The sequence below is a fragment of the Parasteatoda tepidariorum genome, chromosome 4 (assembly GCF_982258835.1).
Source record: "Parasteatoda tepidariorum strain Cologne lab strain chromosome 4, Ptep-v5.0, whole genome shotgun sequence".
Lineage (NCBI taxonomy): Eukaryota > Metazoa > Arthropoda > Arachnida > Araneae > Theridiidae > Parasteatoda > Parasteatoda tepidariorum.
Window position 1 is genome coordinate 63,450,071 of NC_141758.1, and position 18,015 is coordinate 63,468,085.

At 26.9% G+C, this 18,015-nt stretch overlaps 1 protein-coding gene across 1 annotated transcript in view; it reads left to right on the top strand.

The window, feature by feature from the left end:
* Positions 1-2: 2 nt before the first annotated feature.
* LOC107447355 (spatacsin) overlaps positions 3-18,015 on the top strand; it is a 64,756-nt gene continuing 46,743 nt past the window's right edge. The window contains exons 1-11 of the mRNA XM_071182368.1: positions 3-329; positions 3,052-3,236; positions 5,187-5,405; positions 6,034-6,484; positions 8,370-8,496; positions 9,665-9,815; positions 9,955-10,115; positions 10,973-11,230; positions 12,507-12,689; positions 14,847-15,049; positions 16,605-16,822. Of these exons, the coding sequence (XP_071038469.1) occupies positions 157-329; positions 3,052-3,236; positions 5,187-5,405; positions 6,034-6,484; positions 8,370-8,496; positions 9,665-9,815; positions 9,955-10,115; positions 10,973-11,230; positions 12,507-12,689; positions 14,847-15,049; positions 16,605-16,822 (2,329 nt within the window). The 5' untranslated portion in view covers positions 3-156. The remainder of the gene's footprint in view (positions 330-3,051; positions 3,237-5,186; positions 5,406-6,033; positions 6,485-8,369; positions 8,497-9,664; positions 9,816-9,954; positions 10,116-10,972; positions 11,231-12,506; positions 12,690-14,846; positions 15,050-16,604; positions 16,823-18,015) is intronic.

Here is an 18,015-nt window from a genome sequence, read left to right on the forward strand (position 1 = left end):
TCACATGTTATTGTTGACAGTTTAGCAATGAGTTCTTGTATTTTGTTTACATTTTTGTTTTACAGATTTGTTTCTGTGGTTATTTCATTAAACGTTTTAATTAAATCATAAAGAATGACATAATCTTTTCTCTAAGATATAAAAAATATATTCATAATGGCTCTCGAAACTTTACTAGTAAAACAATTTCAAAACAAATTTGAAGGAACTAGAAATGTTATTGCAACTTCGGATTTAAAGCTCTTATGTATCCACAACAATCGAGGCGATCTTTTAATATTTCTTGTAAATTTTTCCTCTTCTCAGCTGTTACTGAAAAACATAAAGGAGTATGTAATATTAATTAGCTAGAAATAATATTTGTAATTAATTTAGAATTATTAATACTATTTTTCAAAAGAATAATTTTCAAATCAGCAAACTACCTCAACAGTTAATGTGATAGATTGTAAATAAGCTATACTAATTTAAAAATAAAACAAAAAGTACATTAATGATAGAAATAGTTGGTTCCGAACTTTTATTTTTAAGTTCAAGTTGTTCATTTTAAATTAAAATGAATTCATGAATATGATTGTATAAATTTATATATTATATATTTACGTATATACTTATATATATCTGTAACATTATGCTGATGAACAGGAGCTAAGGGTTACAAGATTAAAATTCCTTAAGGATAAACCCCTTAGGGATGTTAAGGATCAAAACCCCTTAATATGAGAGAAAATGAATTGATTAAACTAAACATTTTAACTGTCAAAAATGAAAGTGTATTAAAAAATATTTATTTGGATATTATTTTAAGATAGAAATTTATATAATCTAAAATTTTTTTTAATAAAGTGTTATGACAGTGTTTTTCCTAAGAGTTTTTTGAAGGGTGGCTTGACCTGCTTACCCTTTGAGATTTCTTGCCCCAATAAATGTGTCCTCCTTGTCCTTTTTGTAAAAGTAAACCACCATCCCTCAAAAACACTGCCTCTTTATTCAGATTCCAATTTGAAAACAAAATATTCATTGTTTTTAAATAATAATTGCACACTGGTTAAATTATCTGTGTTTATAGAATTTATTCTGATTACTACTTCAACTATTTACTTTGTTAGGATTATTCTCAAGTGGTTAAATTTATTTAAGTGTCTTTTATTGGGGGGTGTTTTAATAAATTTTTTGAATTATTTTAAATCTAATTTTTAAATAAATGCCTTTTTTTAAAAATGAAAAAAAATTATGTGTCTTTAAATGTTGATTTACTTATAATTTTCAGTTTAAATTATAGAGAAAAGCTTTCAAGTTGCTTATCAATCAATCATTTTTTGCTAGTTTACTTTTCTTGAAAAAGGAAATATCCATAGAGATTGCCTTTTAATATGACTTCAATAATTTTTTGAACTACAAATTTTTATTTTATTTTGATAATGAGAGAGAATTGTCATTTGAAATATATTCATAAAATAGTATGACAGGATAATTTAAAAATTTTTGAGCTCAAAATTCAGTTATGTATTACATAATATTACACATTTTAATAAATATTTACAATGTTAAGTGAGTGCCCTTTTCAAAGAGGAAGCACCCTGCCCTTTTTTCTTCCTAAGGAGAACTCTGGTTATGAAATGATTTTTTCCTTTTTCAGACTAAATAGAATAAAGCAAGCTACAGATTTCCCTCATTGTAATAAAATAGGAATTATCATACATACATATTTAATTTATTTACACTGATCCACAATTACTGGTATAAATGAAGAAAATTTAGTCATGGCTTCAAAGGGCCAGTGACCAAATGATTTCTCTCTATAAAGATATCTCTTTGAGAATACTGATGAAACTGCAGAAGGTACTAATTAAAACTGCAAAGGAAACTTGTAGGCAAAACTTATCATTATGTTTTAATAAATAGGTTAAATGTCACATATTTATAAGTATCTTGTATCAAATACTTAAAATAAAAAAACTGGTTTTTAAAGTTAAATTTAAGGGAAATTTACAGAGAATTATATTATGTTCACAATTGTAATGAAATGGTGATTCATTGCTGATCTAGGTAACCACCTGGCCTGTATAATGCACGAACGTTCAAATTCCATTCGCCAAAATTTGTCACCATTGCGAAATGCTTTTTACTATTACTAAAAAGGAAAAAAAGATGTGTTTTTATGCTTTAACTGATTCAAATGCAATTTTAAAATAACATTAACATGATTTAAAATCACGCATCACGATTCCTATTAGCGTGCCTCGTGTTTCGTATTTTTACAATTTTATATCAAATATTGCGTTATTCAAGCGATTATAAATATTTTATATTCAAGCAATTTAAAAGCTGCTATTATGATTTGTGTTAAAGGGACTTAAAAATTACACACTTGAATTCGTATTCAAGTGATTTTAAAATTAAACATAGAGATCCGTATTTACGCAATTTTAAATAAAATATTGAGATTTGTATTTGCGTGATTTAAAAATCACACATTGAGATGTATATTGAAACAATTTAAATAAATGAATAAAATCTAGCATCAATATTTTTATTAAATTATTCATGTTTGTGATTAATTATTCATTCTGTGATTAAAGGCTTCCAACATATACTTTTTTCTTACTTAAATTTCAGGTATTTTTTCACTTATTTAAAAAGTGTTTTTACACATAAAATTTTTGGATTTCTATTTTCTTCGTTTTTTGTGTTTTACAAAACTCAACCGTGTGATATGAATCAATATAGAGTTCTATAAAAATTTAAAATTTTAAAAAAATTCTTAATTTTGAAACTAATTTTGCAAAAATGTGGTAGCGACAAAAGGTTCAAACTACTTACAAGAGTTAATGAATGCGCGCAGAAAGTTTTTAATTGAGATTTTGTGTTCACCAAAAAGTTTTAATTTTTTATAAGTCTGGGAACCACTGTTAATTATTTTATGATGGTTTGAGTCAAATTCTAGTGATCTTGGACTGTACCACAGTTGATTTTGAGCTCTGTTACAACGTTATTTGAATTATAGTTTTTTTTCTCCACATTTTACTGATACTCATAACTTTATTATAGGTTTTCCTGGCAAGAGGACAACTACTGTCAAAATAATTATCATTTGCTTGTGGTCAATGAAAACAATGAGATACTTTACTATTCAGTAAAAGTAGAAACTTGTGGAATTCAACATCTAGTTGAAAGTAAACTGGCAACATGGACAGTGGACAATATTTTTAGATATTTTGGAGAACTTGCTAAATGTTAGTAACATTTTTATTTTTAACTTTTCTTAAAGTTGAATTATTTTATTAAATTTTCTCTCTTTTAAAAATATATGTTTAATATTTTTAGCATTATATGTGCAAAATATTAATGATTAATATAAATAAAGAATTTGTAATTTTTGCAGTGTGAGGTTTTGTGGAAATTTATTAAAATGTTATTGATTCTTTTACATAATGTGTAACAAATCTTGATTATCTTCTATTCTAAAACTATTATTACCCCCCCCCCTTAACATGCCTAAATGTTTTGCTTTAATGTCTATCTACACTTAAAAAAACCACAGCTCTCAACTTTTTAATACCTATGAACAACTTTTGAATCAAGCTCTACTTCAATGAACAACCGTTAATGTTATATAAAACATAGAAATTGAAACCTAAATTGAATTGTTGGAATTTTGTATGTTTTCTCATTAATTTCTACTGCACGTTAGCAGAAAGAAAGTTTTTCTCACAGACTGGCGTAGAAATTTAGTAAATTATTTCAAATGTTTTTCTGCTGCATAAATTTTATAAAAATGTTATTGTCCCAACAATGAAATATCAATGTCTGATTGAAGTCTGTCTAATTCGGGGTGCATAGCAATTTTAAAAAGTGCTTAAAGGTGTTTATTTTCAATTTTCATTTTTTAAAAGCCCTTAAAGGTGCATTTTTCATTGGGTGTTTTTAAAAAGTGCTTAATTTTCCCTTTTTTTAAAATGAGATTTTTCCTTTACCATGTTGATTTTCGCTATGAATTATGCAAAAAGACACAGTTCACATTGTTCTATTCAACGTTAACACAATTAATTCAACACCAATCTATTTCGGCTTATTGTCAGTCCGTAGTGTATGAAAACGCCATTCGTTTTACATGATTCAAAATTTCATAATTTTTGACAATTGTCAAAAAGAATGCCAAATTTTTTTTTTTTGACATCATGGTTAAAGCAAAATAAAACCGTCAATTGTCAAAAACTTTCCAACCCTACCTAATTATATCTTTTGAAGTGCTTAAAAATATTTTTTGAGTGCTTGAAAAGTGTTTAAAAGGTGCTTATTTTTTGTTGAATAATTTGGCTACGCACCCTGTAATTACATTGCATGTTGCTGTAGTAGTTAGAGTGATTTCATGTTTAACTATCCCATTTTTCTGTGAAAAGTAAACTTTTTAGATACTAAATTGCAATGAAAGTTTTGAGGTTATTGCCACATAATTTTGACAAAATTTGATGGGGGAATACAGATGATAACTGTTTATGAATTAAGAAAAGTAATTGAATACCAATCAATCTACAATAATTGATACCTTTTCTCAATTCATAAATATCATGTAATGTCAATGATCATTATTCCATCAATCATTCAATACGTAAATCTACATGCAATAAATGGCGGAAAAATCCAAGCCTTTCATGTTTTAAAACGAGCATTATGACAAGGGAAAAAAATATTGAAAGTTACAAAAACTTGTATAAACTTTCAAACCATGTTAAATCTTGGACTTCAGATCTTAATAATCAAGCAAATATGCTAGTATTTTATAACCCTTCTGTAAATTAAATATTGTATATTCTATTTAAGTAAAATTTCAATTGTAAATTCAGTTAAATAAACTATTGTCTTAATCAATTTAATTTATAATAGATTTGTTAAGTTTAACTTTGAAATATTTTTTTCTTTTGCGTAGATTCTGGTTGGTTTATAAAATCATCTGCATAATAAAATAAAATGTTCTTGGAATTAACCTGATTTCAATGCACGGTGGGCACTGTAATTACTAAATTGCTTAACATAATTAATTTAACTAAAATGTGTTTATTAGAATAACCAAAATAATTTTTATCGTTAAAATAAATTAGAAAAGTAGTTATTAAACAATAGTTCTACTTTTTCTAGCACTTTATTATGCATAAAATATGAGTAAAATTTCTTATATTTTTCAGGCTTGGAAAAATTATCCTCAGTTAAAATACTTAAATTTGAGGCCAGAGAAGCTGTTTGTCTATTTAACCAATGTATTGTTGCTGCTTTTTTCCCATCATGTGAAGAAAATCCTCAAATTATGTCCATTTCTGACTTACGCTATGATAGTCCATCATATAGAAAAGTTTTAATCTCCAAGGAAATATTATTTGCTCTAAACGATGAGGGAACAAAACTATGTATCCTTTTTCTACATTTCAATTATTTGTTCACTTTTTTGTATATTTAAGCATTTTGCATCAAATTTACTGAATAAGTACAACAGAAATTATATTTTTATGATTAAAATAAAATTAATGAAAGATAAAAAAATTATTATTTTAACCCTATTTATTGATAAATAACCCCACCTTCTCCCCATCGGCCATTTCCCCCTATTTCTCCTAAAAAGAATTTTTTTGCGTAAATGCTTTTTTATTTTCAAAATATCTGTAAGAGGTCGAAAAATTGCTTTTTTTGTCTCTTGGTGGCTTTGTAGAGAACCTCATGTTCTTTGAACCCAGTTTCAATGTGAGTGGTATGTATTTTCTAATAAAGAAACAGGTTTCTAACAAAATTTTAAAAAATTAAAACTTTTAAACCCTACATTTGCAATATGCTGTAATAAGCGCTAATACAATTGCCAATCCTTAGACAGGAAAAATTGTTCAGAGAAGTTACATAAAACATTCTTGTAGGATCGGCTTTGGTCCTCGTGTGTCCAGATTACGGACACTTTACTGTAATTACATTTATTTTGTTTTCCTTTTATTGAAGTTCATAAGTGTGTTTATTTATTTATGTTGTGTTTCTTAACTTCTGATATAGCTATCCATTCATTTGCTAATAATACCAAATTGTTTGATATTGAATTTATTGATGGTCACATGAAGCAAAGTGAAATAGGAAGTGTCGTAAATTATACTGTAAATCTGAAATTAGATTTATTAGTTTATGTTACTGAAAAACAACAAGTCTATATTATGCCACTAAATGTATCAAAGTTTTTTCCCAATTCTGCTCACCCACAAGGAAATAGTTCAATTACAGCTTTTACCAAACAATTTCCTTCTGTGAAGAGATTAAATGAAAAAATGAGACGTTTTTCTACATCTTCAACATCTTCCTTACCTGTTAGTTTTAACTGCGAATTGGATGATTTTGTTTTAAAGGAGTTGATTGTTGTAGAAAACAAAATATTTTTCTTACAAAATAACAGCAGTGAGTCTTTAGTTGGTGTTCATCTGCTTAATTCAGATCAGTCTTCATTACATAAGAGGTAAAGATGACTGTTTTATTGCTATTTAAAATGTAATATTCATTTAACATTTTATTGCTATTTACTTTAACATTTTTAACATAAAACTGACTTGCAAATTTTATGATGGACATTCTTAGCCTTAGCTTTTTATTTGAATATATTTTCTACACTATTTAATAGACGTGTATTTCATGAAATGTTTTATTGAACATTCTTTTTAATTAAAGCTTAAAATTTTTATTTTTAATTTTATTTACTAGCACATTTATTAGATTTTCGAAATTAAACATTTTAATAAACATGCTTTTTATTCAAGGCTTAAAATTTTAATTTTCTGGACCAGCACATTAATTGGATATTTAAAAAAAAGTTTCTTTTTTCATTGATAATTTTTTTTTAAGAGCACAGTTTTAAATTAGTATATTTAACCTACAAATGAAACATTTTAAGTCAGTAATACTTATGTTAGATTATAAGTTTTTTTTCATGTTATGGATTTATAAAAACAAAACCAAATTTGTCGTATTGAAAATATGGTTTAATGAATTTTCCTAATGTATATATTAGACCATTTTTGTCCACAAAAACCAAAATAAAATCTTAGTCATCGAAACTTGTAATTTTTAACTTATGAAATTTACTTAATGAATTTCACTTGAATGAATTTCATTTAATCTATAACAATATTGTAGATTAAATTATTTCTATTTTTTTATTTTTTATGAAATTTGTTTCATCTTTAATTAATATTTGAATAATCGAACATTTTTACTATAAACCAGTATAAAGGAGCAGAGAACCACTATACTTCATTTTGGGTTTATTGTATTCCATGTTATTTATATAAGAAAATGTTTATAATGTTACAATTAATGTAAGCCATTAAATTGATATTTAAGAATAAATGAATCTCTAATCTAATATTTTTGAGATATTTTTATTTTTTTTATTATTAAAATCTAAGAATGTTATGAAGCAGAACTTTACTTTGTGTATTTATAAACAGCGAATTTCCAAAAAATGTTTTAATTTTGACCCATTTTGTGATTTTTTTGGCAGTAATATTCACTGGTTTGCTTCAACAAATTTGGTCAATTTTCTTTATAATATGCATTGTCAATTTTTTTTTGTATTAAACTTCATTTAATGAATTCTTCATTGAATGAAACTAATGTTTTATTCTATTCATTCTATTTTCTATTCATATTCTAGACTATTAAATAAAAAAATTTCACAAAATTTAACAATTATTAATTTTTGCTGTTCTATATCTAATCATCATTTCTGCCAATTGCAAATTTTTTTTAATTGTTTTACATTACTGTAAAAATTGCTTTTGTATCTTTAGTTTTGGATAGCAACCTTTTGAATAAGTTTATTTAAAATTATGTTAAAATAATCTTTTCATATCCATTAATCCCAGGTCCCGTAGTGGACATATCATTAATACACAATTCCTAGTAGATCACTGATGTTAAGCACAACTGGGAGCGTTCAATGAAAGGTTTGGTGACCATTTTGATCTACCTGCAAAGAGACTAAAGGTGTGCATTATCGATCCTCGTTAAACCGCTCTACAGTGAAGTGCTCTACTTTGCGTGCAGCTCTCCATGCTATAAAAGCAGGGAAGCTATTCCCTCTGCAGAGGATCAAAATTACGATTGCATGTCTTCGGATCATTGTCAGGGATGCTTCCCAGATCTTTAATAGCCGATCCATGCAGCTCTATTAAAGTAGTACATTAATACCAGAATAGTTATTTTAGAACGTTGTGAATTAGTAAAAAGTTTAATTCTCATGAAATATGATGCTAATTTAATTTTATCTCTTAAATGTAATTTAGTGTGCAAATACTCTGTTTTGAACTTTATTCTAATTGTTTTTTTTTTTTAAACCACTTCAGGTTTTCAGATCCAGTTTATTTTATCAAGAATGGCTCTGAAGAAACTCCATTTCCTTTACTACTGTTATCTGAGGATAAGATGTTTCTTCTTCTGTATGATGTTGAGCAAGACAAGTTAGTTAATGAAGTGAGAAATTGTCCATTGCGTATCATGTATTAATAATGCATAATAACTATTATACATATTTTTAAATACTTATGTATAATAAATTTTAATTATAAGAAAACGTTAAAAATTTTAACTTCTAACTTATAATAAAACAATGTTAAAAATAAAAAAAATATTGCTATGTTCTTTTCTAAAGACTATCACTTTTAGTATTTTTTCTCCTCTTCTGAATTTAGTGATAATGTTCATTTAATTTAAAGTTATGAATATTGTGCAAGAGAAAAAAATTTCAGATAAGATATAACTTTCTTCAAGTGCAGTGTTTTTATAAATTTATTTAGACAAATAATATGACAGTGGTAATTAAGATCTATTAATAAAAAATTCTGAATGATATTAAAATAATTTCCTTTGAATAAAATTATTTAATGGATCAATTAGTCATATATTCTTTAGCACTGGTGAGCCATGATGAGCTTTAGTATTTGGATAATGCAGATTCAATCTCATCATTCTGATATTGTCTAACCATATGATTGACTTATTTTGAAGGTTTTTACCACTATAACTGCATACTTAGAGAAGAAAGAAAGGTTTTTAAATAAAAGATAACTTGAAATTTTTTAAAACTTTAATTCCTAAAATTATAATTTTAACGATTGTAATTTTTACTTAATTTTTTTATGAAATTATTTTTTTGTCGTATTTATATGGAGATTTAAACAAATTTAATTCTTTGCTTACACTTGGTACAACTGATGGACCAGAATAGCAGGTGGTATCATGCTTAGCATTGTAAGCAAAAGGTTTAGGCTTTGCTTAAAACAATAAAATTTTTCTTTAAAAATTTTTTTTAAAGTGTAATTGTAAGTAGCATGTTTAAAAAATTGTCCAAAGTGATTTTTTTAAATGTTGAGCACTCGTTTCAAAAGATTCATTGACACTCAGCGTCTAATATTTTATTGTTCTTTTGTTTTATCATTTGTTGGTATATTTATGTTTTATTGGTGTGATAATATGTTTTCTACCAAAACGTTTAGGTATTTTTAAAATTTAATATTTGATTCTTGGTTTAATTTAATGTTTGGAAGAAACATTTTCTTTTCTTGTTGACAGTTACTTTATGTTGTATAAACATTATTTTTCATTCTAATGATTCATATATATTAATTACTTATTCTTGTAGCTGATGATTTATCCGAGTAGCGAAACTGTTGAGACATTGTCGTCTTTAAATAATTGGGTGAATATGCACATGGATATAGAAGTTTTAAAGTTAGGCTTAAGCAACAGGCAACTATACACAGTTGAATTCTTCCTCAAAACACTTTATGAAGGTATTAATAGATAGCTTTGTGCACTGATTTCTGTACTATGCATAGAAAATGCTCATTATTCTCTTCTTAAATTTTTTATTATTTATACTTATCATATATTGTTTTTTTTTACTTATTTATTTATTTTTTAAATTTGCAGGTTTTTGTCAGTTGTGTAATTCATCAAAATCTTTACAATGGTTAAAAAAGATGGATCAAGAATGCCTTTTATGGACTAAAATTCTTGATCTAGTATTAGAAAATGTTTATAAAAATCTTGATGATAGTCATTCATGTCAATATGCTGAACAACTTTTACAAGTAAGAAATGATTTTTTTTTACGATGTATAAAAATACTCTTTTAATTTTATTTTACATGAAGCTACATTTTTTATGTTAACATTAATTTTTATAGATATCTCAATTTAAATTAACATGGAGACATCTAAAATTCTAACTATACAGTTAATTGTGCATCTGTTAAAAGGGGCTATAAAAAACTATTACCTTGTCACTGATATTGCTTAGTTACGCTACTGGCCACACAAATTGCTTATACAATCTATTTTGTTTTAGATTTTGAACTATCCAAATATAAATTTGAAAGAGTTCCCTGCAATTCTATGCTTTTTAAATCCGATTAGCAGTTGATGATGTTGCTGTATTTTTAGAAGGAATTATATAAGTAAAGAACTACTGGAAAAAAATTTGCTCAAGTCAATGTCTTCAAAGCACAAATTCGGAATATTTCTAGATATTGAATTCATGAAGACCTTGCTTGGAGAGGGTTACAAACTGTTTTTAGTTCTCAGCAAACTGTTTTTAGTTCTCAGATCTTTATGTTTAGAAGAAAAAAGGAATTCATTAGTTAAATTTTCAATTAAAAATTGATTTTGAAGTTCTAAATGTAGAAAAGATATCTTGAATGGATTGAAGTTAGTTAATAAGTTATTTTAAACTAAGTTATTTTAAATGGTTTGAAAATGATCATTTTGACTTCCTTTATCTTTTAATAAAATATCACATAATTTTGATTATTCGCTGACAAATACAATATTTTATATAGTTGGTAAAAATAAATAATTAACTTTGCATACAAAAGTTAAATATTTTATTTTTTTAAAAAATGCTATGTATTTTTAAATGTAATAACTTATTATGTGTCATTGTTTTTTAGGTCATAATAGGAATGGTAACACAGATATTGGCAGAAGTTGAAGATAAAGTTCAAATTGATGAACATGTCACATTAAATGTTAAAGAAGCATTTTTGAAGACATTTTCTGAACTACTCTTGAAAATGCGGAAGCTGTTACGTGAATTCAATTCAAATAGTGATGATACATCTGAATTGGAAGAATCTTCAGTGATACATCATACTTATGATGAGCAAATTCAACTACAGTGGAAACAGTGGGAGAAGTTGGATCTTAAGGTAATTATAGTTGCATAAACTGTAGTAGTTTTATATTGTTGGTTGTAATTTAGATGTTTTAGTGTAATTGAAAGTCATTATATATATTTTTTTTTATATTTAATTAAAATTATTAACTTTCAAATGATTTTGTAAATGATGTTTGAAATATATAGAAAATATCAGTTGTAGTTGCAAGGCTGGTAGCGTTCTTTTTTGCAATGAGATAGAGTCAAAAACTTGTAATTATGTTGTGTAGTTGCTCTGATATATTAGCTGTTAGATGATAAATCTATTAGATAGGGGCATAAACTTATAAAAATGTAGTATGGTTGTCTTAGTAATATAAACTTTTCTACATTAAAAGTTATTTATTTTATGTATATTAAGCTTGATACACCTATCTTATTTGTTTTCAGCAGATAAAATTAAAAACTACTCTAGGAAATCTCCATTTTTGGTTAATAAGCCAAATTACTGTTCAAAGAAACAATATTAATCATAATTTTAGTCTAGCTAGGTGTATGAATCTGCAATAGTGTAGTTGCACTAGTTTGTAGGATCTTAGATAATATGAATTTTTCTGCTTTATGTTTTTGATGATTTATTATTGTACTTGCTGTATTATTATCCATTCATTTTACTTGTTTTCAACGGGTAAAATGAAAAATTACAATCTAGTCATTATTTGAAAGAAGCAATCATAATGATTAGTGTAGTGTAGTTAAAATTGTTATAGGGTAGTGCAATTGCAGTCTTGTTAATATGGATTTCTTTCATACATTAAAAGTTTTTTGGTTTATTATTGTAATTGCTATATCTATCTTATTTGCTTCCTAGAGATAAAATTAAAAACTATTACTGAAAGTCACATATTTTGCTCAATAAGCTGAATAACTATTAAATTCAATAAACAAAATTGTAATCATAACTAAAGTATTCAAGAACTTTTTAAAAAAATCATTATTTCAAAGATATGGATTGTTTTGACATTGTTTGAAAAAGACATAGTATGAAGGAATTTGGACTTTTGGTATCAGCTAAAGTTTATATGCATTAAAAAATATTACGAACACATTATTTTGAGGGAAATTACTTAGAAAAGTATCAGTTTGGTCATATTTAAACAATGCATAAATTTTAACTTCCTGAAATTTGAAAAGACTTTCTCAGATTTAAAAAGTAATCGTGGTTCATATGCATAGCCCATAATTGCGTTCATATGTACACTGTTTCTGATTTAATATTGTAATTTTTATTTTTAATTCAGAAAATTATACTGTATTTTTTCCTATAGGAAGTTATTCAGGATTCCATTCTAAGAGGAATGATCCCAATGGCACAATCGTATTTCTCTTGTTGCTGTAAGGAAAACTGCAGTTTCTCTTATGTGGAATTTGAAAATGTTGCTAAAGAGTTAGTTCTAGATTATTTGCGCCAAGGGAAGCTTGATGAAACCATTGTGATTTTGGTTAACATGGTAACGTCTATTTCAAACTTTTATTAAGAATAATCTGGCAAACATCCCTTTTTTATGTGATAGGATTAATTTTAACTGATTTAAATGATATTTTACAAAAGTTAGTGTTGCAGAAATCTGGTTTAAATTTGAGAGCTTTAAAAAATGTGGGCAATTAAATATTTTTGATGGGGCAATGTAATGTGCTGTTGTTTAAGGAAAATATGGAAAACTTGTGATGTACCTTGAAAATGCAATGGAAAAACAATATGATGTAAAGACGACTTGTTTGGAAAAAATGTGACTTACTACTACAATTTGATACACATCACTCAACCATGGTCAAGCGCCTAACCCCATTTTCGAGTTCTATCTTTTAACGGTCATGATTGGTATGCCTTGTAATTTTGACCCTGGTCTGTGAACAGTGTCTGAACTGGTATCCCACTCTCCAAACTTCCACAACCAATGAGAGGGCTTTCAACCACAACAGATTTAATTTGCACATTGCTGCGTATGCATGCCTGTTATTTTATTAGCTGTCTGGATCGAACGGACTTTCTGTAGCTCTACGAACAGTGGTGTAAGCGACGCTTTAAGAGTATTACATTTAGATAAACCATTTGAATGCTTTAATAAAATATTGTAAATGTTGCACATTTTATCTAACAACTAACTTTAATAACAATGTTCAGACTGCAATATGAAATACGAGGCATTATCGAGAGAAGGTTGACAGACACATTCATTGTGGAGATAAAAGGCATCACAAGGATGAAAATTTATCTTCGAACATAAGGTCGCAAACACATTGAGTAGCTGAAAATTGTGTAAAAAAACATACTTATAGCATGAATTCCCCTTGCTTTGGCAGACATCAAAAGCCCACCTGACATTTTCGAGCATGTCCACAAAAAATTTTTACATCAGCATAGACAGTTCAATAATATCAGCTGGTGCTACTTTCAACAATTCTTTTAATAAAATAAACTTTTTATAGTTAACAAGTTTTTAGTACCTTTCGTAGTTGTTTTCAAACATTATTTTGAAACCTGCATTGGTTTTTTGCAATTCTTATCCTTCCATAGTAGTTTGCAATCACTTACTTTATGGTAAGTTTTCTTTTTTTTGATGCTTTTTATCACCCCTCTGAATTTGTAAATCAAACTTCGGAACATTTTGTATACAATAATGTTGACCTGAAAATTTAAATTTTCAGATAGAAGTAGGTGGCCTGCAGACTTTAATAACTTAATACCCACTTTTTTCCAAAACCTAACAAGTCAATGACTGATATTGTTAATAAAAAAATTTTAAAAAAAAATCAAAAAAGCTTTTTAAAAAAATCCAAAAAAAGAAATCTAAAATAGAAAAAAAAAATCAAGAATAGAAATAATCTACTGTTATAAAAAGTTAATTCTGCAATAAAAATGATATAAATATGGGACAAAATTTAGTTGATCATACTGACTTAAAATAACTTTATTTAAAAATATTTGGGGAGACAAATTATCATTCATTATAACTTTCAAAACGTGAATTGTTTAAGAACTCTCCTTCTCCATGAATTGCTTCGCCACAAATTGATGGAATCTGAAGGATCAAAATTTTGACTGGAGACATTGGGCATTTCAATGAAAATTCTGTTTTTCGAATTGATTAATTTCCATCATTAAATGATCTTTTAAAGAAAATGGGAGAAAGGTATCAGTTGCTTATTTAATTTAAATTGTCACTTCCTATGTTAAATTGCCATGTGGTGAATGGTTATTTCCATGTCTACAATAATGAAAGCAAAGAAGTTCCATAAAAGTGTATGTACCTGGTGTGAAGGATCGTTCTGTCTTCTAATTCCAAGTCAAGGCAACTTTATAGTGATCTGAATAAGTAATTAGCTGTAAATTGCTGCCATCATGCTCTTCAGTTAGAAATATTGCACACAACAAAACTCATGTGTATTTTTTTTTGTTACATTGTCTATCAAACAAAACTTGTAATAAGTAAATAATAATAAATAAAAACATACGATTTTCATATTTTAACTATTTGTATTTTTTTCCCCAACAGTTGAAGTGATGAACTAGTTAAACTAAGATCAGATCAATTTAGTGGGTATCTATTGTATCTTAATAATTATTTTCTAATTAATTATATATTTTGTTTTTGTTTCTGTTATAGGGGGCAAATATCAATCAGCGTCTGCTAGACATATTCAAGGCAACATCTGAAAAAGATGTTAGGGCTTTACTTGTTACGGAGCTAATGAGTAGAAATTTACTGACAGATCAAGATTTAGAATCGCTGAGATTTGTTTCTCTTTTGGAAAAGCTTTATTCATGCTCTTCCTTTGAACATGCTCGCATTTTATTAGAAGAAAAAAGGTAAAGAAGAGGTTGCGTCCTATATTTTTTAATCTTATTATGATATAAAACAATTAAAAATCTTTAAAACTTCTATATATATTTACATTTATTTATTTAACCTAACTTTTGTGAGCACTTTGTATTCACAACTTTGTAATCAAAACACTTTGTATTTACAAAAGTTTTCTTGTCTAAATGGGATCTTAACCTGTATTTATCAATTATTTTTGATCAGTATTTAGTAAAGTATTAAATGATTTAAGAAGAAAAAAAATTGAATGAAATTTTCTTTGGGTGATTTAGTTTTTTACTTCTGTAAAACAGTATTTCACTCAAAATAGTTCCAGAGATTTGGAGAAATACTCCAAATGGGAAAGCAATAATAACTATAACAGTGTTGAATTTTAAAAAAGTAAGCTAAGTAGCTTGAAATACAATAAATTCATTATTAAAGAGTATAAACAATAAAAAAATAGATTGGAAAAACTTTTTTTAAGTGCATTTTTCGAACATTGGCCTTTGGCAGAGGCATTTTTTACTGACGGTGCTTAATATTGCTTCATCTGTGTTTAAGTACATATCTTCAATCAGAACAAGTCAGTCAAGCATGTGTTCCTGGCACTTTTAAAAAAATAGTTTCTGGTTTTCTCGATTTTGTTGGCTTGTCAAATTTCACTTTTTTATTTGATTTTTTACTTGAGCTTACACTTTTTCGTTTTCTATTTGTTTTAATTTAGAATTTGATTTTCCAAAGTTGTTTTCATTTATATTTTCTGCATCGACTAAAACCCCTGGTTAATCAGGCTTTAGCTTACAAATATCTAGGTTTTCCAAATCTAAATCAGAAAATGTTTCTAAGAAGGCTATTTTTTGTTGTATTGTTATACATCTCTTAGACATGGTTCTCTCTTAGACATGAAATGTGACAAATAAAAAAAAAAGATCACACTTTTCTTTAAATAACTCAGCACAAGTTAATGGGTGAAGTGAAATAAGTTACAGGAATCAGAAAGGAGAAACTATCAATAGCAAGAATCTATTCAATACCATTGTTAGGTAGGCATTGAAAAACCCCTTTGATAATAAGTTTTAACTCTATCATTATCAAATAACACAAAAAAGTATAGCAGCCTCCTGAAAGTCTTCATTTTGACAAAAAGAACTTCTTTTCAATTGGTAGGATTTCAACAAAAGAGAAAAACACTGAGTATGAAAAAGTGCATATCTTGCATAACTTTCTAAGCATTTTGTCACTATCGATTTGTTATCAGCCACCTGCAAATTAATGTCAAAAGAAGTTAAAATTGAACACATTCATTCCCTTATTCCATTCAAACCTTTGGAGCATTCACACATGGCATTTTTGGAATATTAACATGTAAACAGCTTAGAGCTTCTAAGAAGCTATGCTTTTGAACATTCTTCCGACCTAAATATTGGGACCTGATCATTCGACTTTATTATTGAAATGACTTGATTTTACTATTTTTCATTTAATTCTTTACATGTGTAAACAAAATATGTACCATAATTATAATTTTTTTTATATTAGTAGTGTTTTTTAAAATTTTAGTGCACTTATTAAAGACATGATTTGTGCTGTACCAGAAAATAATGAACGATTATTAGTTGGTGACTTTAAGAACTTTATTCAAGATAATAGCGAAACTGGTGCTTATTGTCGCTTAGTTATAGATTGGCTTAAAGTTTGGGATAATGAAATTAAAGGCAGAATCTTAGCTCCTTTGTATTTAACAAATTCAAGCAATTTGGAATCGATCCTTAAAACAGGTTTGTTGTTAATTATATATTATTTATTTTCAATGACTTATATTCATTCTATATATTATTCATACAGTAAACTCTCTTTTAGCTAATTTCTTATTCTAAAACATAATTTATTAAAATTATATTTGAATGTTTTAAGATTATTAAGAAAAAGTTTCAAAAATGTTTTAAACTGAGTGTCAAACTGTCCTTCGAGTGTCTAATTAAAGCACTCATGCAATCAATGAAATATATATAATTTTCTATTAAATAAATAATCTCAAGAAACTGAAGTGATAAGATATTACTTGATTAAAAAGCTTCATTTGCTTAAATATACAGATTGAAAATTACTGTTGCCATGTTTCTAGTGCTCAAAAATGGGTGCCAGTTTTCTAGTCTTTCCAGACGTAAAAGAGTAGAATTTATTTATATTTTTACTATACTTTTAATATTTTTGGTGTGCTATATCGCTTTTGTTCTTAAAATTGCGGAGTCTAAACCTCCACGTTCTCCTTGGTTGACAACTGGCTGTTGCAGAAGTACTTTACTTTTATTGCATCATTAAAAAATAACAATTAGTACAGATCTAACAGAAAATGTTTTCAATGCTGTTATTTATTTTTATTGCAACTTCATTATTAATGAATAAATTATTTTTATTTAATTCTTGTGAAGCTTTATGATAGGATTAAGTTATTTTATATGAATTTTATTTCACAACTCGCTAATTTGACGTGTGTATAGGTTAAGAGGTTTTTGATATTTTAAAAGGATTTTGTGACAAACTTTCCTGTTTTCCTCACTACAGCGCCTCTGGCGGTGAACTAAGATAGTCTGCTAGGAACCGCCGTAAAATAGGGACGTTTAATTCGAGCCCTTAATTCCCTCTTCCAAATTCTTGTATTTCCTTTTTATTCTTGTTTTATTTTATGTGTGTTTTGTCTTTTTAATAAATATTTAGAGTTAATTTCTGGCCTTTCATTATTTATGTGAATTGGTAAAAATACAAATAAACCCAGACCTCCTTTACAATTTGCAAATTTTTGAAAATTTATTAAAATTTTACATTTGAAAATGCAGTAGAGTGCCAATTATCCAGACCGATCAGATCAAACCCGATCCGGATAATTGGACAATTTTAAAAAACAACTATGAGAATGTTATAAGTAACTTCCATTCATAATTTTTCCTAAGGATGGACAATTGTAGTAGTG